This window comes from Lygodium microphyllum, chromosome 10 (genome assembly GCF_053477565.2).
Source record: "Lygodium microphyllum isolate KBCC chromosome 10, Lygodium_microphyllum_v1.1.10, whole genome shotgun sequence".
Classification (NCBI taxonomy): domain Eukaryota; kingdom Viridiplantae; phylum Streptophyta; class Polypodiopsida; order Schizaeales; family Lygodiaceae; genus Lygodium; species Lygodium microphyllum.
The window spans coordinates 86077161-86101301 of NC_141144.1; the positions used below are offsets into that span (position 1 = coordinate 86077161).

At 43.2% G+C, this 24141-nt stretch overlaps 1 protein-coding gene across 14 annotated transcripts in view; it reads right to left on the minus strand.

Moving 5' to 3' along the window:
- The window catches only part of LOC148030242 (uncharacterized), a 218635-nt gene that overhangs the window by 178135 nt on the left and 16359 nt on the right, over positions 1-24141 (minus strand). For 12 of the 14 annotated variants that reach the window (XR_015692150.1, XR_015692151.1, XR_015692149.1 and 9 more), the window contains exons 2-4: positions 590-666; positions 369-493; positions 153-234 (exon numbers count right to left, since the gene is read on the minus strand). Coding sequence is in view for 10 of the 14 variants with exons in the window: in XM_087686528.1 (XP_087542654.1) it covers positions 153-234; positions 369-493; positions 590-666 (284 nt within the window). In the remaining 4 variants the exon portion in view is untranslated. Of the gene's footprint in view, positions 1-152; positions 235-368; positions 494-589; positions 667-24141 lie in introns of those variants that run through there. The other 2 variants (XM_087686524.1, XM_087686526.1) reach the window with 2 other exon arrangements.

A 24141-nucleotide genomic window follows, 5' to 3' on the forward strand; every position in this document is an offset into this window, starting at 1 on the left:
CCTACACAAGCACAATATTCATAGATCCACCAACTATCTTATACCATTGTTTACTCAACCTCACCAATATTCAGAACAAAAAATGCTTCTCTAGGAAAATTAGGAACTTAATCATATAGAGGGGATTCAGCAAATTGGAGGATTAGGTCTACCAGTCTTGATTAGATCTGTTTGCGAAGAGTCTATGTTCTGTTCGTTTACTGTCCTCCATCAATGTTAATCGACTTGATCCTGCTACAGGGGCATGTATGATGACAAAACACTAAGAAGAGTATGTTCAGAATAATATATAACCACAAGTTTTCGTGACTTCTCAAACCACCTTCCATGAAGTACATAGTAACACAACATACATGTCACAGATTTACCATTAAGAGGGAAAAAACTTGTAGCTGTATACTGAAGATCTGCTTGTTCTTGATCTCTGAAGCCCATTTCAGTTTCAGCAGTTGTGCCAAACATCCTATGGTCAAATCCAAATGCTGCTGTACTTCTGCAACAGATTTACAACAACAATGCAAATCAGATAGCTGAGCATTCAGTCAAACACAAACAGAATCATGCCTAATCATACATTTCTCATAGATACCTGTGTGCAGAAAGCCGTCTCAGATCGGGTGTTCCTGATGGCTCTGGTGATAGCAATCTGCTAGGGGGACTGGATGACTGTAAACAATAGTGGTTTGTGGTTAAAAATCCTCCAATAGTTTCTTCAAAATTTATGCTGCTATTAATAGCAGTAAATTAAGCAGCAACTTCTCCATAAATTGCGAGAGCAGAAAAGATACTTATGATGCAGATGAAACATTGGGTAAGTAACAATGTTTCTCATAGGAAGTGTGATACTACAATCAATCTAACTATCTTCAATTAGGAAGATCTAGAATACGTAACTTCTGATTTTACAAATGACATTAGGAAGATCTAGAGTACGTAACTTCAATTAGGAAGTGTTTGCATTTTCATTTTTCTGTACACAAATGACATTATATTTATTTCATAGATGTCAATAACCGAGTAGCAGAACCATAGCCAGCTGACAACGGTGTGACAAAATGGAAGCAAGATGGAAGCTGAAGGAAGTGTAAAGAAGCTAAGTTCCTCATGTGGAAGATGAAGATTGTAAACAAGAGTGAGGGTCCTGAAACCCTCGCTCAACCTAACTAGGGTTAGAGTGCACACACACACACTTAACCATTAAATGTGATCAGGGAGGAAAATAAGGATAAAAAGTGCCCCTAACATTGTTAACTAACTTATACATCAGTCATTGCCTTAAGTACTGCATTACTGATTCTAACACCCCTGTAGTGCCAATGTCATGGTGTACAAGGACTATTGTCAATCACCGAAGGGGCATTTAGTTCACAGCTTTGTGACAAGCTTCAAACTTCTGAAGTTAGTGCCTTGGCAAATATATCAGTCATATTTTCATGTGTCAGGCAATAGATCAACTTCTCCCTAGCATAGTGATAGTGTACCTCAATGTATTAATGTGGGCATGAAAGACAAGGTTCCTCGATACAGAAATAGCAAGTACAGTAGTAGAACCCTCCTTCAGTGCATGAAGCTCTCCCAATCAATGGTGAAGACAAACACGGTCCATTGCCATTGTGAAAACTGCCTTGTACTCAACTTCCAAGATTATGAGCCAACCATAGATGCTTCTTAAACATGTAAATCCAAGTCACCCCCTTTGGACCATCAAACAAAAATTCTTAATGCCTTGCAAGAAACAGAAGATAGACTTAACAGCTTGCCAATATTGCATCCATAGGCTATCCACGGGCCTACTCAACTATGATACTATATATTGAATATCAGGCCTTGTATTGCATTATTAGATAAGGCATCCAACACCCTAGCTGTAAATGAAGGCATCACACAGTTGACTGTCATCATGCATAGACAATTTTAGCCTTAGCTCCATGGGAGTCGTGATAGGCTTGCAATTGTGCAACCTGAAACCATTTCAATAGGCTTTGTACATACTTGGATGTTGCATATAAATGCCCTTTGCACTTTACACAAATTGAGTGGCTAAACGGAAATGCAATACCCCATTTGACATCTCAAATGTCACTCTCAGATCAGCCTTGAATTCTACAACTTTTTGTTCATTGGTGCCTATGAGCAGCATATCAATCTACATAAAGCATTGGAAAGATGTATTGGCATCTATGGACCAATGAAAGGGTGTAGAGGGATCGAGGAGTTATGAAAGAGGATGGGTAATGTGGGCATACAAGCTAAGAAAGTGATAGTAATATCCTGTGTGTCCTAAGGAATGATTTCTTTTTCTTTTTGCAAATAAAGTGTGGCTAATTATATTACTTCAGAGAAAACCTGAATACAAGGAAGTGCTCATGCTCTCAACAGACTAGCTAGAGCTGATGCAGAGTGACAGATATATCAAGTGTATAAGCCTCTCAGGGCGGTCTAGGGGGGATGGGGGCAAGAAGCCATGGAGGAGGGGTGTATCACCATCTGGGGCTGCCTGCCTGCATCGCGAAAAACAGGTTATGGCCACCCCAAGTGCGCATGAAATGAAAATGGAGCTCCTGACGAGCTTGAGACTCGCCCTGCACCTGGTCCCATTGGCCGTGGAGGGAGTGGATGATGGAGGTCCAAAACTCTGCTAAAGTTGCCTGTACTCAAAGTCCCCTTAGTGACAAGAAAGTGACACTTATTTGCATGAAGAGAAAGCCTAGTTTCTCTGCATTTATACATAGTGGCTATGAGAGTATTGGGTTCACACCAAACAGTATGCTCTCTTCTTTGTCATTGGAGCCTTGCTAGAGCAGAATTTGAGGAAGGCTATAGCAAAGCTAGTTCGGGGGTGAGATAAGCAAGTGTAGAGAGTGCAAGAAGGTGCTGATGCAAAGAGTGCAAAGCAAAGGGAGTGTTGGATCATGCTAGTGCCTAAAGTGCCCGAAGTAGTGACAAGAAACTAAGTGAAACATGAGAAAAATGAGGAAAACTTAATGATAATCAGTTACACAAGTGTTAGTTGGATACAGAATGTGTGTGTGTGTGTGTGTGTGTGTGTGCATGAAGCATGGCTCAACAAGATGCCATACAAATGTAAGGTATTCATTTAGAAAATAGTGGCCGGTGGTCTTCCCCTCGCATCAACTCTTCACCACAAGGGCATTTCCAATGGAAATTGTTTCTTTTGTACCACTACAATTGAGTCCTCCCGTCATCACAGAGCCACCTCCTATCCTTTTGATCGGAAAATTTGGGTCCTTTTGACATTTGGCATGTTGTGGTGGGAACTAGGGTGTGCCCATTTGAGTGGGCCTTTGGATAGGCTAAATATCATGGTCCAGCACAACCCCATATGAAGATTCTCTTTCATCTTCTCAGATTCTAGGGTTGTTGGCATCTTTGGGTCACTTGCAGTGCCTTCATTTGTTAATGTTGCCTCAGGCATCCAGATTCATGTTGTGAAACTTAAGGGACTTCTTCAGTGGCAGCTTGATCTTATTCAACATGCTGATATCTTGACGAAAGATGATTTAGTACCTTCGCATCGAGCTGTCTATTCAGTTACCCTGCCCTGACTTTTGTACCTCTTGTGCTCTTTTACCCATGTGACTTTTGTACTCATTTGATATAATATAATCACGCATTCTGGGGGGAAGGACACACACACACACACAGAGGGAGGACAAACCGTGATGGAGTTGCCTGTGCACTGGCCCCCCATCACTGCCATCTGACCTATGCTTCCACAAGCTGACCTACGCCCCCCTTTCCTGTGTTTTGCCTATTGCCTGGTCATGCAGGACTGGGCTGTAGCAGCGCCTGACAGCCACTCAGCAAGGGAGAAAGAGACCAACAGCTCGGTGCCCCCCACCTGAAGCACTCCTGCCTGGCGTCCCCATCTGAAGCACTTTGAGATTGCGCTGCCCTGGGGCCTGGGACTGTTGCTGGAATACCCTGCAGGCTGCCAGATACCTGTGCACGGGTTGAAGACCAGCAGGACTGTTGCTGGAATACCCTGCAGGCTGCCAGATACCTGTGCACGGGTTCAAGACAAGCAGGACACAGAGCCAGAGGCGCCAATCCTTCTGCAGACCAGCACGTTCGTCAGTCCCCCATCAGGCAGATTAGGGCAGACCCAACTCCCGGAAAAGAACAGTCACACGCAGCAGTCTAGATTGCATAGGGCAGGTGAGCACAGGACAGGTACGTGCAGCAGCAACCACTTTGACTGCCAATTCAAGAGGTCACATGTCCAGGTTCCAACTGCTGGCACGGGGTAGCAGACATGCGCAGCAGTGCTGAGTGCTCGTGCAGGTCAGGTTTGGAACTGGGAGTGGCACACGCTGGGTGCAGACCCATACAATCTGTCCAGGGGACTGTGGGCTGTGTGGAGTGCTGGACCGGACTCTCGGATTGCACTTCTTCTTGCAGGCTACTGTGCTGTGCATACCCTTGGGGCGGCGGGGCGGGGGGGGGGGGAGGAGAGAGAGTGAGAGAGAGAGAGTCCTCACATAGAGATACAAGATCTGCAGACCCAAGGCATGGAGGAGGATGAAATGACCCCAAATGCTGACATTGAGCATGCTGAGCCCCTTGTCAAGCGTTCCAAGTGCGTAAATGCATCTCCGATGGAAGGGGCAAATGCGTTGCCTTGTGGGAAATCGCAAACAATGCTGCATGCTTCAGAGATGGGTCACACTTTGTCTTATGCTCAAGCAGCATGGCAATCAGATGAATCTCAAGACTTGGATTGGGAGCATCTTCTAGAATTTGCCAACACCTTGCTTGGGGAGTATGTGCAACATAATTAGGATACTTGCAGTACCTTTGAAGAGAGTGATGTCATCATTACTACCGTGGAAACAAAAATGTGCTGAGCTTGTTCTCCTCCTTCCATGAAAAAGTTGTCATCTTATTCTTTACTGCCAGAATTCTGACAATGTTTTCGGTACGTTCAAGGCTAATGAGTGTCGCGGAAGAAGACTATGTGGAGGACATCTTTGTGGGCACAAGGGGGTTTTACGAGGTCCTATTCCGATCCCCTCATCAACAAGAGGTTCTTTTAAGTAAGCTCCCATTGTTTTATGACTGTAAACTGGTGCATGTTGTCCCATGGCAACCCATGGTAGACTTCACAAAATTGTTAAAGTAAAAATGTCCCGTTTGGGTGGAAGTGGAGGGCTTCCCAATAAAGCAAGAATGTCCCGTTTGGGTGGAAATGGAGGGCTTCCGGGCCGTGTACTCCCTTCTGCTTGATGCCATGTCGAGGATTGTCAAATTTTTGGTACCTCCTAGTACTCAAGCTAGCAATAGAAACAGAATGTGCATGCTTTGGAACACCTCTCACAAGCACCCAGCCTAGCTATGGGTCAATTCCCCTAGTATGCACATACTACAATTCCATCTCAAATGGGGAGTTGCACATACTACAATTCCATCTCAAATGGGGAGTTTTTGCAAGACATTGCTTCAACTGTGGAAAATTGGATCACTGTATGGTAGAATGTACCGAAGCTAAAGAGAGGAAGACACAGGCAAATGAGGTTCCTAATGCTCCACAGGATAGTACTGCTATACATATAGGTGCTCATGGGGAGTTTTTGCAAGACATTGCTTCAACTGTGGAAAAGTGGGTCACTTTAAGGTAGAATGTACCGAAGCCAAAAGAGAGGAAAACACAGGAAAATGAGGTTCCTAATGCTCAACAGGATAGTACTGCTATGCATATAGATGCTCAGCCCATGGAGAGAAATCTCAGCAAAGGTAAAAAAAAGTTCAAATGATATTCAGAAAATTGGATCTTTGGAGGACACATAGAATGCCCTATGTACTTATGCGTGCCATAAGGACACACCTTTGTCCCAAGGTGTTGGTGGTGCACCTTCGAGCTTCAAGGCAACCTCTAATAGGAGTCATTACGTGTGCCCCCCAGATGTTTTTGGCCTTTGACAAGCGCAATAAGTTCATTACTCCATGGGACCGCAACTACTCGCACAGTAGCACAATTGATGTGAATCAGCCCTTGACCTCAAAACCATGTTGTAATGGGAAGAAAAAGGAGTCAGGGATGTCCGTTTCTTATGCTCCTTCCACTACTACTGAGTCAGCGTCCTTTGTTGTAGACAGGGACTATTGCTTTTACACATGCAGTTATGACTCTTCCTGGGCTGATAGAGCATTTAGCTCTACTGAGGATGTAGGCACTTGGTTTTTTGACAATGGTGCTTAGGCACATCACATCTCGCAGAGATTTATTTGCTTTTGTTAGTGCAACTCCAACTGGCAAGTCTGTAAAGTGTGCCAACAATGCATGATACCTTATTCGAGGTATTGGGGAGATTGTGCTCACAGTCATTGATGGCTCTATTCTCCGCCTATAGGATGCCTCTCCCTTGGAAGGCCTAGATTCATCATGGGAGATTTTAATATGTCTGTGGACCCATCGCATTTAACTTCAAGACATGGACTCATGGATGACCTAGAATGCCAAGACTAGAATGCCTTTGCTTCAGCAATTTGGAAACAGGATCTCTAGTCTTGGCTATCTCCTCTAGACCACAGCTAAGCTTTCCATTCGGCGCAACATCTGGAAACCTAGAGCCGCCCGGATGAGCTCTACATTATGCACAATGATTCCTTTTTACCAGAGGTTTTAGAAATCAGGGTATTGTAGGGCTATGTTCTCTCTGATCACTTCCCCATGGTATTTGAGAGGCACATGCATTTAGTAGATCCTTTTTGAGCCCTTCTAAGCAAGGTCCCGTTGCATTCCAACTCCTTCGTTTGCCATGAGATCTTTGATGGCTATATGCAATAGTTGCTACACCAATTTTTATTGGACCTTCCATCCGAAGGGGCGGCTTCCCTCAATCAGTTGATATGCAATGTGCAAATGGTCGCAGGCAATATGGAATACATCATGCCACTCTACGCAAGCAAAGATTGCAAGCTGCTAAGCAAATCCTAGTTTTGACACTTTCTATTTTGATGGATTCGCGTCGAGATCCCCTTTTTCTTTCCATCTCCACAAGATTGGCACAACTTGTTGATACTTTTCAAAAGAGATCATACCACTAGGCCAAACTTGCTGCACTATGAGAGGGTCTGCAAGATAATAATTGTCAGTTGCATAAGTTTTATCACAGCCTTCATGCCTCCTTTGCTAGAGAGAATGCGATCCACCATCTAAGCACTTCCAACGGTGAAATGATCACTGCAAATGTGCAAAACCAATTTCCTGGACTTGCTTGGTTCGCAGTCCTCTATTTCTCATGCAATCGGTGCAGCCCCTTCATTATTTTGTGATCTGGTTAAAGATCAAGTTACATCAAAGGTTGCTAACACTTTGGATATGGACATTACACAAGATGAGGTCATAGATGTCCTCTTGCATTTGCCTACAGACAAGAGCCCAAGGTCTGATGGTATCACCCATGAGTTTTTTGAGACCTATGCCACTCACTTGGCCACACCTTTGACAGCCTTATACCAGCAGATTTGGACAACTGGACACATGCCGCCCTCTTGGAGGTACGGTCTAATTAAATTGATTCCCAAAGTGCCGTCCCCCTCAGCCTTGAAGCATTGGCAGCCAATCTCCTTGATGGGCTCTGTATATAATATATTTACCAAAGTCCTAGCTAACAAACTACACAAATATCTTTTGGAAATTATTTGCCCTACCTAGTATGGATTTATCAAAGGGTGAAATATTCTACACCACATCTTGAATGTCCAAATCGGAATAGATTATGCTCAATACACGGAAGCAAGAAATGGTGCCCGTTCAGCTAGACCTGGAAAAAGCCTTCGATCATTTGGAATGGTTTTTCCTGGGTCAATTGATGCAAGGCATGGGTTTTGATCCAAGAATGTCTGCACTTATCAATACTATTAGCATGGATTCCTCATCAAGAGTTCTGTACTAATCAATGGTAGTTCCACAATATCCTTCCCCCTTCATCAATCAATTAGGCTGGGTTGCCCGCTATAGTCCTTTGTTCTTCACCTTGGTCACTCACCCTATTCTAGCAATTCTGTCTCGTCTAGCGGCTAGTGGTGAGGTGTCGGACTCTTTCTCCCTTCACATGAACAATTGATGTGTCACGCCTTGACGAACGACACCTTCATGTTTCTTAAGGCTGATCCGGATAACATGTAAACAGCAATGGCCACGTGGGACTTACTCGCCCCTGCCTTAGGACTACACATTAATGCATCTAAGTCAGCCCTTATAAGTTGCACTAAGAGTGATCTCCAAGCCTTGGTTTGGCAAGTCAAGGAGTGCTTAAAGACTCTATTTTCAAGCACTTGGGCTATCCTTTGGGAATGCACGCTTCGCCCAAAATGTTAATAGATTGGATCTCCTCACGCATTATGGTTTAGTTTGTGTATTGGAAATCTCAAGATTGGCCTTTCCACACAATATTAAAAATAGCGCAGATGATCGTGATACTGATGATTTTATATTACCTTCCCTTGCTTCCTTGGTTGAAGTCTCATTTACAGCAAATCGCTCAACCCGTCCGGTTTTTTCTTTGGAAAAAATATTCTACTCGAATGGGTATCTCTTGGATCTCTTGGCATCATGTTCGCACTCCCAAAAGAATGTGTTGTGGGGCTGTTTTGGATCTGGAGACTCATATGATTGCTCTTCATTGGTCATTATTCTAGACCATGTATGAGGGTAGGCAGCTCTAGTCCTTGATTGCCAAGTTTTTCCTTGAGACTTAGGGTATCAAGCATGGGAACACCAAGATTTCTACCTCATGGTGCATGTGCTTAATGCCAAACAGCCTATCCATTTTAAGTCTTCTATGATGTAGAATCATTTGGTCCAAACCTAGAGATCTGTCCTTGCTAAATCTTCTTGGTACCCACCTCCGGATTGGGAGACAGCTGACTCCCTGAGAGCTGAAGTGCTAGCAGTTTTGAAGCTAGCACTTCAGCTAACTCCGGATCAGGAGACAGCTAACTCCCTGAGAGCTGAAGTGCTAGCAGTTTTGAAGCTAGCACTTCAGCTAACTCCGGATCGGGAGACAGCTAACTCCCTGAGAGCTGAACTGCTAGCAATTTTGAAGCTGCTCTCTTGTAGGCAAAGAGGAACAAAGGCCGATGTTGAATAAGATGGCGCGCCCGGGACTTGTCACTATTGTTGATGCTCTTCTACCTATTAGTGGGGCTGTTATGTCCTTCGGATCACCCCGATGCCACTTTCATGTCCGCCGAGGCTACCACAATTTGTAGAATGCCATATCCAACTCTTTACGGGCCATGCAGCCTCTCCCCTCTTTGAATCAAGAGGCCCCTTGGCAAGATTGGTTGATTAATGGTAGACTCCTTTTGGATCGTGCCTCTACAAATCAAATATATCATTTGCTTATTCATGATAAGAACTAGCTTGCCCAAAAAGGCAATACTACCTAGGGTCTCCAAAAAGGTTAAACGTGGTGGAAATCTATGGCAATGACATGCTGGCTTAACAAAACGCCTTTCCAATCCAAGGTTTTCATTTGGTGATTGGTGCACTTCCCCTTGCCTCGGTACTCTTCGCACTAAGGATTTCCAATGGTTGCTGCTTTTTTTTGTCATGAAACCTCCCGCCATCGGGTCCTTACCTGCTTGGTCGTGAGGAAGGTTTGGTCACTACTATTGGCCATTTGGTTACGAGTGGTTGGCCTACCGATGCTTCCAAAGGACTGGGTCTTTGGACATCCCAATTTTATAGACCACATATAGACAAATATGAATGTGCTTTTTCCTTTCCTGCGCTTCTAGGATTGTTGGCATGTATGGACCATGAGGAATGCATTCATCTTTAATGCCTCATCAAGCATGCAGAGCCATATAGCCCACTTGAAAGGGCTTTTTCATTGGCAGCTAGACTTGATTGAGTTAACTGATATACTTCCTAGACAGGATTTGCTTACTTGGCATATTGTAGTTTCTTCTGCCCTCCTTTACTCACTCTGCTTTCTTTGTACCTTCGTTGTGATGTCTCTAATTTTACACACGATGGCCTAGAGCCATCCTATATCTTGTATTCTTGTACTTTTTTTCTTAATTAATACAATTACCTTTTACGGGAAGAGAGAGAGAGAGAGAGAGAGAGAGAGAGAGAGAGATTAACATCTTCTAAGGCCCAAATCGATCTATGACAACACAAAACCATGTACAATGCTGGTCGTCACTAAATATCAAAGTGTGGCACGCTAAAAGATGGTCGTTGATATGTGAAAAGAAGCTAAGGTGATGTACAAAAAAAAATAGTACTCATATAGGGATACAACAGTGTCATGATGCTGCATGTTCACTCGTGGGAAACCTTGGGGAAGAGCTAAATATGTCATGAATTTTTTGGTAGTCTCTATCTACCCCAAATGAGCAAGAAAATTTGCCCCTAGTGAGTGGTGCTAATTCGCATTGGCATGGCCCAACAACTTTAGCAACCATGAGATCAATTATGAAATATAGTAGTCATTACTATGAAGGTACTGGATATTGAACATCATGCAAATTTTGATGAGGACTTTACCTTGAAATCTATATATATCTTTTGTTGAAAAAAATATTATGTTTTGAAAAAATGTTGGGGAGGAGATAAAAAAAGCCTTAGAGAAGGCTATTATGGTACAGGGATCATCAAGTTTTGATGGTAGGGGGTGGCACCGGTTGGAAGAGGAACTATAACATTGATTTAGGGGAAAAGTCAGCAGCATGATTCGGATGGTGGCTTTGTGTGAAAATCGGTCTAGCACATTTCAGAGGGGCAACTCTGCCCATGTATTCAATGGCAAAGGTAAGGGAGCTTGCTTGCATTTCTAAGGGGAGATATCCGTGCCAAGGCTGCCTACGTGTGTGGAGGGATTGACATGCTTTGAGGAGGGCCATGTTGTAACCCACATATTGGCAGATATTCTGGTGAGGCTAAGAAGCTGACAATCAATGTGCTTGAAGAGTTGGAGCTGTGATTGCTGGGGAACTATTTGAACTTTGTGGGAGAACATCGTCAAGAGAGAGATAAGCTTTGCAATTCATGTCTTTGTGGAGATCAAGAGGGTCATCTTCTGCAGTGAGTTAGGCTACATGTCTAGGCTGTTGGTCATTGTTGGAAGAGAGGGAGAGAAACAGAGTGGAGCAGAAGATGACCCTCAGCTCATTGTTGTTCTTCTTCCATTATTCTTCCATCATACTCACTGAAAGAGACTTACACACATAGGTATGACTAGCCAAGACTAACTGTGGTTAAGTCACTGACTTCCCCGCCTTATTGAATGTCACACACGTGTACAGCTATATCCAGCTAATGTCGGTCACACACATAAAGATAGACTGACTGAAAAGTAACGGGAGCTTAATATACTAACACTCCCCCTCAAGCTCAAACCATCTAATAAACTTCAAGTAGTTGTCTGAAGTATATGAACTTTTCTTTACCAAGAGACTTGGTAAATATATCTGCTATCTAGTCTTCAATCTTCACATGAATCAAGTCAATCTGCCTTGTAAGAACCATTTCTCTGATGAAATGGTAGTGAATCTCAATATATTTTGACCTAGCATGGTAGACAGGATTGCTAACCAACATAACACTACTAAGGTTATAACTTATCACAATGCAATCTCACTCTGCTTTCCAGCTCTATTCCCAAGTCTTTCAGCAGTTTCAGCCGCTAAGGTAGCTCCTCAGTACTCAACTTCTGTACTAGACAATGCAACATTAGGCTATTTCTTACTCTGCCAAATGATCATACTGCTGCCCAATCCAAATGCATAACCACTGGTTGACCTCCTGTCATAGGCACAACCAGCCCAATCAGCATCAATAAACCCTGTCAAGTCAAGGGATTTTCCATATGCATAAAACAGCCCATAATTTGTAATACACTTTACATATCTCATGATCCTTCTGACTGCATCTAAATGTGGTTTGCGAGGCTTGTGCATGAACTGACTAATCAGCCCCACTGCATAACATAAGTCAGGACGAGTAATAGCCAAGTATATCAAGTTGCCCACCATCTGTCAATACATGGTCACATTCTCTATGTCATTCCCAACATCAATCTGCAGCTTGACATTCTGATCAAGAGGTGTCTTCATAGGCTTGCATTCAGCCATACCATACTTCTGTAACATGTCATGAGCATACTGCTTCTGTAGCAGCCATATACCTTGAGGCGTAGAGACTACCTCAATCCCAAGGAAATACTTTAGTTCACCAAGGTCTTTGACTTTGAATTCAGCCTGTAAACATGATTTAATTTTAGCAATGCCCTCTTCATCATCTCCAGTGATGATAAGATCATTTACATAAACCACTAGAAACACATATCCATGATCTGTCTTCTTCGTGAACAGACTGTGATCTGCATCACCCAATCTAAATCCATGTAGCTGTAAATAATTGTTGATCCGAGCATTCCATGCTCTAGGTGCTTGTTTCAGTCAATATAAAGCCTTTTTCAGCTTACATACACGTGTAGAAAAGTCCGTGTGAACATAGCCTTCAGGCTGCTCCATATATACTTTCTCAACCAAATCACCGTTCAAGAAAGCATTCTTGACGTCCATTTGCCATAATTTCCAGCCTTTGCATACTGCCAAAGCAATGACAGTTCTGACTATTGCCATTTTAGCCACCAGACTGAAAGTCTCCTCATAGTCAAGGCCATATTGTTGTGCATACCCTTTTGCAACCAGCCTGGCCTTATAGCGTTCTAACGAACCATTTGACTTGCACTTAACCTTGGACTTTGCCTTCAGGCAATTCAACCAATTCCCATGTCTCATTTTCAGCCAGGGCTGCATACTCCTCATTCATGGCAGCACACCAATTATCATCTGTAACTGCATCATTAAACTTTGTAGGTTCTTTGTAACCTGTCACACTAGCCATATATGCATAATGGCGGGCTGAATAACCAATGTATGTAAACCTGTCAACTGGTTTTCTGACTCTCTCAGATCTCCGTAACTGTGGCTCACTCTGAGCTTGCCTCTCATGAGGCAGTACATAACGACTTTGCCTTGCTCCAAGTGTCATAATAGACAGAATGCCCAACTCACTATCCAAACTGTTGCTGTTAGATGACTCATAACCTGCTGTAAGTGGACCTGTCACATTCTCAAGCATCTTTTCTTTTCCCTTATCCAATCTCCCCCTCACTGACATATCCGTGTCAGTGGATGTAGAAGTACGACTCCGCAAGCGTCCTGACCAAGGACTTACTGTAGGTGACCCATCACCTGTAGGACCACTCATAGATGTACTCACTATAGGTGTATTTTTAGCATTACTAGTGCTGGCTGATCCATCAGTAGTGTGTAGACGGTACATAACACTTGTAAGCTTTCCGGTCTTGTGCATAACCAAGGAACACACTCTTGATAGCTTTAAGATCCAATTTCTTCCTCTTTTCATCAGGAACATGCATATGTGCAATGTTGCCAAATACCTTGAAGTGTGAAATGTCAGGCTTATGACCATACAACCTCTCATATCAAATTACATCATGAATCCCTGTTGTAGGGGTTCTATTTAGCACATAGACAACAATCACTACTGCTTCAGCCCAATAACCATTTAGCAAACTCTTCTCATTCAGCATAGCTCTTTGCCGATTCAATCAGTACCCTATTTTTCCTTTCTGCTACACCATTTTGCTACGATGTATAGCTGCAAGTTAACTATCTTCTGATCCCATGTTTAGCAAGGTACCTGTCAAAGTAATTAGAGACATATTCTCCACCTCCATCTGATCTAAGACATGAAATTTTACAGCTCAACTCATTTTCAGCATGCTTCTTGAAGTCCTTGAATGCATCAAACACATCATCCTTATGTTTCAATATGTAAAGCCAAGTATACCTGTTGAAATCACCTTATGTTTCAATATGTAAAGCCAAGTATACCTGTTGAAATCATCAATGAAGGATACATAGTAACGAGCACCACCAAATGAAGCATTATGAGACGGACCCCACACATATCTGAATGTACCAACTACAAGGGTCGTGAGCTATTCCGTACATGTCTGTCGTAGGTTCAAATGGTTATGTGTGTACTGGGGATGATACCCAACATGGCATTCAGCACACAGGAATTGTTCCGTTGTTGATGCCTGATGACAAGAAAAAGAGCCTGCATGATATACTACATGTACCTACAATAATCAAGAATCTTTTGTCAGTTGGACTGCTTTGAGACGTACTAAAACCTATATTCAGTCCAAGCTTAACTTCCTCATGCAGCAGCAAAGCAATCAGCTCATCCCAATCAAGGGATTCAGCTCTCACAGAAATAGACATATCAAATGCTTTATACTCTTTGCCAAGTCCATTCAATGTCACTACAATCATATCATCCTCAGACATTGAAGATCCAATGGTGGCAAGCTGATCCGTTATGTTCTTGATCTCTGTAGTATAGGCCTGAATGCTTCTATCATTCCTAGACATGTTATTAAACTATTGCTTTAGCTTGATCCTTCTTGCATATGTTACATTTCCATAATTCTTCATGAGTATGTCCCATGCATCCTTTGGAGAACTATATCCAATAATCTATATAACCATAGTATCTGATATACATAAGGAAAACCAATGTAACACCTTGCATGCTCTCTCAGTCCATAACTTATAAGGCCTTTTCTGATCATTTGTCGGATTCCTTTCATGCATGCATTTCAGGTTCAGCCTAATCACCTATACATAAGTCCCAATAACCTCTGCCAACCAAAAAATTCTTCATACGAGACTTCCATAAAGCAAAATTTTTGTTGGCTTTTCTCCCACAATTTGAGTAATATTGTTAGTGCCTTGAGCATTTGCCATAGTTGCAGCTTAGGTATTCAGTGATGTATACAACCTGTAAGTATCTAACTCCTTTAGATTCAGACTCATCACCCGTACATAAGTCCCAATAACCTCTGCCAACCAAAAAATTCTTCATATGGAACTTCCATAAAGCAAAATTTTTGTTGTCCAGCTTTTCTCCCACAATTTGAGTGATATTGTCAGTACCTTGAGCATTTGCCATAGTTGCAGCTTAGGTATTCAGTGATGTATACAACCTGTAAGTATCTGACTCCTTTTCCTATAGTTCAGGACTAGTTTCTTGCTATTTAGGACAGTTTCCTGCAATTCGGGACAGTTTTCTTGACAACGTGCTTGCTGTAAACTGTATTCCAACAATGAAAAAACACAGTCAACTAAGCATAAACCAAGCTCAAATCAGTTCAAAACATTCTATGGTAGTGGCAAAATATCCCAGCAACAAATTATATCCATACAAGTATCAATGTTTGTACTGTATGCAAGTAGCAGTACCAAATACAGCCAGCCCACTGCTATAGCAGTCAATACGTGGTATAACCAGCAATAAATCAATCCAAAATTTGGACTTTCAGTACTCACAATATCCCTAAAAGCATCTACCACTCAAGTGGTATGATTCAAGCATTTGTCACTAGCAAATAAGCATCACAAATACTTCAATCATGTAGGTATATTGTTTCCAGCAACCAATTCACTGTTTTCAACCTGCAAATAAGCTCCAAAACTGAGCATTTAACACTCCAATATCATGCTCAAATGCATGATAATAAGGACATATACATTGTTAGAATGAAAGCCACTAGTGCCCTAGAATCACCTGCTAATTACTGCAGTAAACAGCCAGTCTGCTCAGGTCTGTGCTGAATATCTCAAAATCTGTAAAGAATTAGAAAAAACTTTCTTCTACAAAGTTGTAGACCACATCGAAACAGTCACGTACATCGGGCCGTTTCTCCAAAAACCATTTCTATAGCAAGATATAGCTTTTGCAAAAAAACAGACTGCAGGCACAATCTCCTTTGATGACGTTTTCTTCACATCTGATGTCTTGATGTCAAATGGCCACTGCCAAGCCTTCAAGCTTCAGGCGTTCAGGCTCTAATACAGAGACAGAGTGGAGTGAAAGATGAGCCTCAACTCATTGTTGTTCTTCTTCTATTATTTTTCCATCATACTCACTGAAAGAGACTTACATACATAGGTATAACTAACCAAGACTAACTATGGTTAAGTCACTAAATACCCCGACTTATTGAATGTCACACACGTGTACAGTTGTATCCAGCTAATGTCGGTCACACACGTAAAGAAAGACTGACTAAAGAGTAACAGGAGCTTGATATTCTAACAATCATACCATGAGGCCTAGAATGATTGTTGCACTTCGTAATGGACTGACAAGTCATCTGAAGACCGAGATCAAGTGACAATTTTGGAGATCTTTTGACCAAGGCAAACAACCCACCAATTCTCTAATATCTTCTACTGTGGATTGGCTTGGGTACACTCTCCTTTACTTCTTTCGATTGACGGGGAGAAGGTGCTTCCCTCTTACTTCTCCAGCGCTTCCCTCTTACTTCTCCTTCCAGTTTAAGAGGGGCGGTTTCCTTCTCTTGATAATGACAGTGATGATATTTGCAGCTTTTCACTTTCAAACATTTATTTATTTTGTAGTGTGTATTATGGACATTAGTAACTTCATCCGCAATGTCAAGATAACATGAATATAAAAGGGCGCTTGGACAAGTTAACAATTTCGCTACGAGGGCACTATCCAAGTGGCACCGTTGTATCCCATTCTACATGAGCATGAATACTTGCATCCTCCTTTGCATTACCCCATGCACTGGCATTCTACTCATATAAACATGCATCTGTGCGCATTTATCCCTTTTCGGTCACCCTTGGAGTGGTCAACTTTGGATCCACTATACTCGTAGCATTTCATATAGCAGTCTCTGAAGGCACTTCTTTTCTTATGCTTGCATGCTGGCTCAAATTGTCTTGCTCGCTTACCCATTTTACCTTTCTCTCCATATATTCTCCATAAAAGTATGCTTAATTAATGAAAAAACCTCTTATTTTAAAAAGAAACGCAATCCTAAAGAGTTACTATGTCCCATATATAAAACCCTAATTTGGATGCCCTCAATCTCGTTTTTGCAGGTTTCAAGAGCCGTATCTCTACTGTCCACACTCTGTTTGCAGAGAACATCGTAGTCAAAGCCTTCCACCGCAATTTGCTATTATTTGGCATTTATTTTCAGCCTCTGTACCTATCACCTACCTCCTGGAGCTGTCACCAACATTAGGAAATTTGTGTTTGCTACTGCCAAGGCCAGTCGCCATCATCTGCATCAGTTGCCATTAGTAGGAGCTATCACCATCATCATCCAGCTTGTGTTTGCAGTCAGTCTCTCTCCTCCAACTCTCACCATCAGCATCTACACTATCACCATCAATTTCCACCTGCCACCCAGCACTGCCAACTTGCGTTTACCTATTCTACACAGTCGCCAATTTTCTCTCTCCTCAAGTACCTGCGTTTTTAGTCTTTCTCTCCCCTACACTGCCGTATGCATCAAATCCAACCTTCCTTATCTATATTTGCTGCTATTCGACACTCCAAGGCTGCCTTTGCTGCGATTCAGGAACCATTCAAAGTACAGCACACTCTACAACTCATAACCTCTACCTTGATCCCAGAGATACGGGAGTTCAAGGTTCACTATTCACTGCATAGTGTGTTTGTTGCATGAGCACTGTATATTCATTATTCGTTCTCTTTAATTCATTGTATTCAATGTCTTTGAATTACCCTAACCCCAACCCTAACTATGTTTTGTGTTTATCAATCTGTGCTTGATTGGTTTTGTGCTTTTTGCATTTAGATATTCATTCTCTTTAATTCATTGTGTTCAGTGTCTTTGAGTTACCCTCACCCCAACCCTAACTATGTTTTGTGTTTATCAATCTGTGCTTGATTGGTTTTGTGCTTTTTGCGTTTAGAGCATTTCTTCATAGCTGAAGATGTTGTGCAGCTGATTAAACTTTAGAGTGGAGCTCGTGGACTATAGAAGAAGCTTGCCTGATCATCAAATTAGAAACTACATCAATTCATGATATTGTAAAGGGCATGGCCTTCTTGTAAGAGGTGACATGCCTTTTGTTGCAGCAACAATGCTGATTTGGAGAGGTTGATATTGTGAAAGAGGATTATCATGGTCAAGAGAGTCCCATCTATTGTGGTGGTTTCTTTTAACTGTCCTACAGCCATTATCGTTATCATGAGCAAATTTAGTGCATCGTGAGGCAACCAATCGTGTACAGCATTCAAGCATTAGTCAACAGCCTCTATCTTGCTGTTTTGCAGGCCGCCCTGCATCAGCACACATCACTCCTGTGGTCTACAGCTCTAGTGACCACTTTTCAGCCTTTGACAGCTGGTACATTGCTGCATACACCAGATTTCAGCCTCCGGACTGCTGCAATTTGGTGACACTACCAACTGCCCTTCCACATTCAGCACTCTCTAACCTTTGACAGGTTGCATTATTCAAGATCCATCTCCGGTGGACGTCACAGTCCGACTACATTCATTGCTCTGCCTTTGAGTTTTTTGTACACACTTTACTTCAATTACAGCATTGATTCATTCACTTCAGAGTTCTCTTTCTTCCTCTATTTGTGTTTTTATTTTTGCATTTTTGAGTTTTGTGTTTTGCATTTAGGGTTTTTTGGACTAATGTTTGAGTTATTATGATTTAGTCGCATTCTGTTGGGTATTTCACTCACGCCTCACCTACACCTACGCTCACATAGGAGTGTCGGTGATCAATAGGACACTGGGGCACTTTTTACTCTCAGTAGGAGAGGTTTTTTCCCCCAGACTTATGGTATTATTTCGTATGTGCTTATGACACACTTACCGACACTTACCGTGTTCGAGTGTGAACACCCCCGTACAACCCTAAGGTTTAAGGGTTGTACCTTGTACTTTGAGTTTACACTCTTTTAGTCTATCGCATTGGGTGTCGTGCTTCACTCTCTACTATCTATTGGTTTTCTGTGCTGAGCTTCGATCCTGACCTCCCTCACATTTGGTATCAGAGCATTGGCTCTATTCAGCTCAGGTTCTATTCAGCTGAAGCTCAAGTTCTCCTCAGCTCCACTCAGCCTCCGTGGAGCTTCTTGCTTAGTCCCGACACAGACCTTCAGGTTTGCCACAGCAGCCACCAGTCCGTCAGCAGGTAGCCCTACACCCGCCAGGCCTCTTAAACACCAGCTGCAACGATAGCTCTAACAGCTGCGATACGCAGGCCTCTGCATGAGTCACCCCTGTCCTGGTTGCGCCGCCTGTCAGTCACGCTGCCTGCAACGTCCATCATATCTCTTGCAACTCCTGCTCGCCAGCAACAATGCTGCCCACTCCTGCAGCCCGTCTATACTCCCGCCACCCCTCACCAGCGACACCCGCCTGCTGAGTGTTGCCCGCCCGTTGCTCTGAAGCACCGCCTCTAACGTCGCCAGCTCCTGAAGCGCCCGACTGAAACGCTGCCAGTCTCGCCCGACTGAAACGCCTCCAGTCAACTCGTCTTTGTGCAATTTTTATGGTTTTTTTTTATTTTTAATTTCCTGCAATTCTTGGAAGCAGGGGTTCCCACGCCACAAACACAGAAGTCAACAAACGTGTCTGGGACACATAAAATGCAATTTCTGGAAACATTCATCAAAATAATTTGGGGCTTTTATGTTTTTTGGGAACATTCGCATAGGCACTAGAGTTACAGTCACTAACAGACTGTTTTGACAAACCGGAGGCAAGAAATTTTGGGGATCCTGCTAGTACAGTGTTGTTGAACACTGACTGCACATTGGACTGCGTGCATAACAGACAGTTTTGAGCACCTCTGTACACTAATTGCAGAAAGTTATTTCCTGCAATTTCTGAAAATTTTCAGATTTCCAGTGTAGTCCTGCTTTGACATTGCTCTTTTGCATTTTTTGGTAATTGAAAATCATGGCAAATCACGGAGAAGATGTTTTTACCTATATATCCAAGGAGGACAAATTGGATGGAAATAACTATTCATTTTGGTCCTTCATGATGAAGAATGTACTTGTGGCCAAAAATCTTTGGGATTATGTCAGTGGAGAAGAAGCTCGACCTGGAGTTGTGGCTCCAACTACTCCTCCTCCAGGAGGACGTGCACCATGGGCACCTACACTAATTGCAGAAAGTTATTTCCTACAATTTCTAGAAATTTTCAGATTTCCACTGTAGTCCTGCTTCGACATTGCTCTTTTGCATTTTTTGGTAATTGAAAATCATGGCAAATCAGGGAGGAGATGTTTTCACCTATGTATCCAAGGAGGACAAATTGGATGAAAATAACTATTCATTTTGGTCCTTCATGATGAAGAATGTACTTGTGGCCAAAAATCTTTGGGATTATGTCAGTGGAGAAGAAGCTCGACCTAGAGTTGTGGCTCCAGCTACTCCTCCTCCAGGAGGACATGCACCACGGGCACCTCAGCCTGCTCCACTTCAGCCACTTCCCCAAAGAACAGCAGCTCAAAAAGCATGGGATACACGGGATGCACAAGCTTTGTCGCTGATTGCATTGGCAATTCAGCGATCAATCATCCCCCACATTCGATCAGCAGCTTCTTCACGAGAAGCTTGGCTAACTTTGGAGTATATGTTTGCAAGCAAGAATGAGACTCGCATCTCTTTCTTAAAGAAAGAGCTAGAGACATTGAAAATGGATGAAGGTGATTCTATTCACGATCACTTGAACAAAATTCAGGACTTGCGAGAGCAACTCATGAATGTTGATGAGTACTATTCGGATGCACAGATGATATCTACCACTTTGAACTCATTGCCTCCTCCGTACTTGGCTTATCATATGGCCTTAAACCTTACCATGAGGATTGCCGCGCAGCCAATCACTTTTCTTCAGTTAGTCAGTTTGCTTCTAGAGAAGAAGCAAACACGGAGGAATAGTGGTGTGGATGCTATAGCCTCTCAACATCTCAACAGGCTTTTATGGCTAGACAGAAGGGCAAAGGCAGCCAAGTGAAGAATGCTCCACAGAGTTCTCGGACTTCTGGCACATCACAGGCAAACAAAAAACAAGGGGGCACGAAAGCCAAAAAGGACAAATGCCACTATTGCAAGAAGCTAAGCCACTATATCACTGAGTGTAGAAAGTGCATTGCCAAAGGGAAGAAAAAGGAGTCAGGAATGTCTATTTCTAATGCTCCTTCCACTGCTACCGAGTCCGCGTCCTTTGTTGCAAACACGGACTATTGTTTTTACACATGCAGTTATGACACCTCTTGGGCAGATCGAGCATTCAGCTCTACTGAGGCTGCAGGCACTTGGTTTTTTTACAATGGTGCTTCTAGACATATTACATCTCGCAGAGATTTATTTGCATCTGTTCATGCAGCTCCAGTTGGCAAGTCTGTACAGTGTGCCAACAATGCATCATACCCTATTAGAGGTATTGGGGAGATTGTGCTCACAGCCATTGATGGCTCTATTCTCCGCCTACAGGATGCTTTATTTGTGCCAGGCATAAAGAAGAATTTGCTCTCTATCTCTTCTTTGGCACGTTGTGGATTGCAGGTCACATTTGATGATGACCGATACATAGTAAGAGACAAAGAACACATGACTTTTGTCTTGACAGGCACTTATGTCATGGGTTATACGAGTTGGATGCTCTTTTAGTTGATCAATCAACGTATTTAACATCCACTCTTACTCCTGCTATGATACAGGCAGAGTTATGGCATGCTAGGATGGGGCATGTGAACTTTGGCAGCTTGATGCTATTACAGCGTCAGCAGATGCTAGATGGATTACCTCTATTGGAGAGACCTCCTGAGCACTTGTGAGAAGGATGTATTTTGGGGAAAATGCATCGTTTTTCGTTTCCCCATGATGTTGCTTTTCGAGCAACAGCCAAGTTGCAATTAGTGCATTCAGATGTTTGTGGGCCTATGCAGATAAAATCATTGGGAGGATGTTACTATTTTGTGACTTTTATTGATGACTTTACTCGATTTTGCTGGGTCTACTCTTTGGGCAAAAAGTCAGAAATGTATGATGCATTCTTGGCTTTTATTGCACTTCTTGTTGAAAACTAGTCTGGTTGTAAAATTAAGACTCTCCGTTCGGACCGAGGGGGGGAATACATGTCCTCTATGCTGAATTCCTTTTTAAAGCAAAAGGGCATTGTCCATCAGTACACTACTGCTTATACTCCACAGCAGATGGGGTTGCAGAGAGAAAGAATCGGTCACTCATGGAGATAGCCAGATGTATACTGAAGGCAAAGAGCTTGCCTCACAGTTTCTTGATGGAAGCCGTCATGTGTGCTTGCCATGTTTTGAATAGATGCCCCACCAAAGCTTTGAAGAAAATTACACCTTTTGAGGCGTCATCTTTGATGAGACATCTGTTAGCAGAGTATTTGTCAGCTCATGTGTGAGTCTGAGCTTGATGTGGGCTAGGCATTTTTATTAGGTATTTTAGGTTTTTTTCTGGTGTGGCATTTTATGCCAGTGGAGCATTTTTATGCACCAGTCGGCCAGCATTAATGCTGTCCGACCAGCATTATTGCTCCCCACTTTTTCAGCCTATTTATACTCAGTGCTCCTCCTCAGTCAGTATCATCATCTTCACCATCTGCAGACTCTATGGAGAGAGGAGCCAGTGCCAGTGCCAGTGCCCACGCAGCCAGTGACTCACTGTTGTATGCGACTGTCTCGTGTTCAGATATATGGATTCCATTTCCCGTGCATACATCTGAGTTCTCATCTGTATCGTGTTCTTTTCTTTTCTCTTTTTGTCTTGTGTTTCAGCAGTTTATTTCAGCACATGTTTATGCTTCCACCGCTGCTCCTTTTCTGACATGGTATCAGTTTTCAGGATGTGTGTTTCTGCTGTGTTTTATTGCTGATTTCAGGACTGTTTTGTACCCCTGCTGATCAGACGACTGCTGTCGCAGCCAGGCGACCTGTTTTGGGGCTGTTTTCAACCTGCGTTTTTTGCAGTTTTGCCATCGCCTGCTGCCTACGCACCCTCTGCTGCCTGCGTTTTTCATCTGCAGCTGCTGGCGACAGTTTTCTACCTGTTTTTCTCCAGTTTCCAGCCTGCGTTTTTGCTGATTCGGCGTCTCTCGTGGCTGGCTGACTGTTACTTCAGGCCGTTTTTGCTGTTTTTGGCAGTTTTTGACTGATTTTTTGACTTTCTGCAGCAGATTTTGTCTTCTATTGATCAGATTTTGGGTTATCTTGCATGTGAACTCTCATTTTCTTGAAGTCTGTGCTTGTGTTTTGGCTGTGTTTCCTCTCTACATTCCATCTCTTCTCTACTTCTCTTCTTATCCTCTCCATATGGCTCCTCCGTGCATTTTCACTGATAATAAGTTACATGGACCTGATTATCTCACATGGAGTGCTGTCATGAAAGCTTGGTTTGTGCAGAAGCGGTTATGGTACATCGTCTGTGGCGCTGTTCCTCGACCTCTCCGTCCTTTTCCTCTTCCTGAAGACTTTGATGAGGACAACCATGAGGAAGCGGTGCTCACATGGGACTCGGACGATGCCCGTGCTTACTCAGCGTTGCTTCGGTGTATTTCTAAAGCGGTCTTACCGGCGGTTACCTCCTGTAGGACATCTCCTGAAGTATGGCAGAAGTTGCAGCAGATGTACGAGGCACCTTCCACCATGCGGGCAGTCACACTTTATGGCCAGCTCCAGCAGATGAAGTTTGAGCCGAAAGATACTATTCAGTCTTTTCTTCTTCGTGTTATGCAGGTACAGGACCAACTTCAGCACATGCAATTTGCTCTCCTCGAGGCGCATCTCATCGGGACAGTCCTCTACAAGCTCCCCCCGGAGTTTGATGGAGTGGCCAATGCTTTGCGGGCGCAGACATCATCGACTCCTATCAGTTTTACATATATGACCTCGATGCTTCTTGAGCATGAGACATCCTTGAGATTACAGGGGCGGCTTCCGGCACATTATGGAGGCGAGGCTTATGTAGCTTCAGAGAGGGGTGACGGGAAGCAGAAGTCGAAGGCCCAGTGTTACCACTGTGGCAAGAAGAGACATTTGCGGAAGGACTGCAAGAAGTTAGCGGCTTCCAGGAAGAAGGAGCAGAAGACGAAGCGGGATGTTGACTCTACCGATGAGTCCTCTCCTTCGACAGACTCCAACTCCAATCCTCCGACCAAGGTGAAGTCCAAGGCTCGGAAGGGATCCTCTTCTTCGGATCGCGGGAAGGGCTTG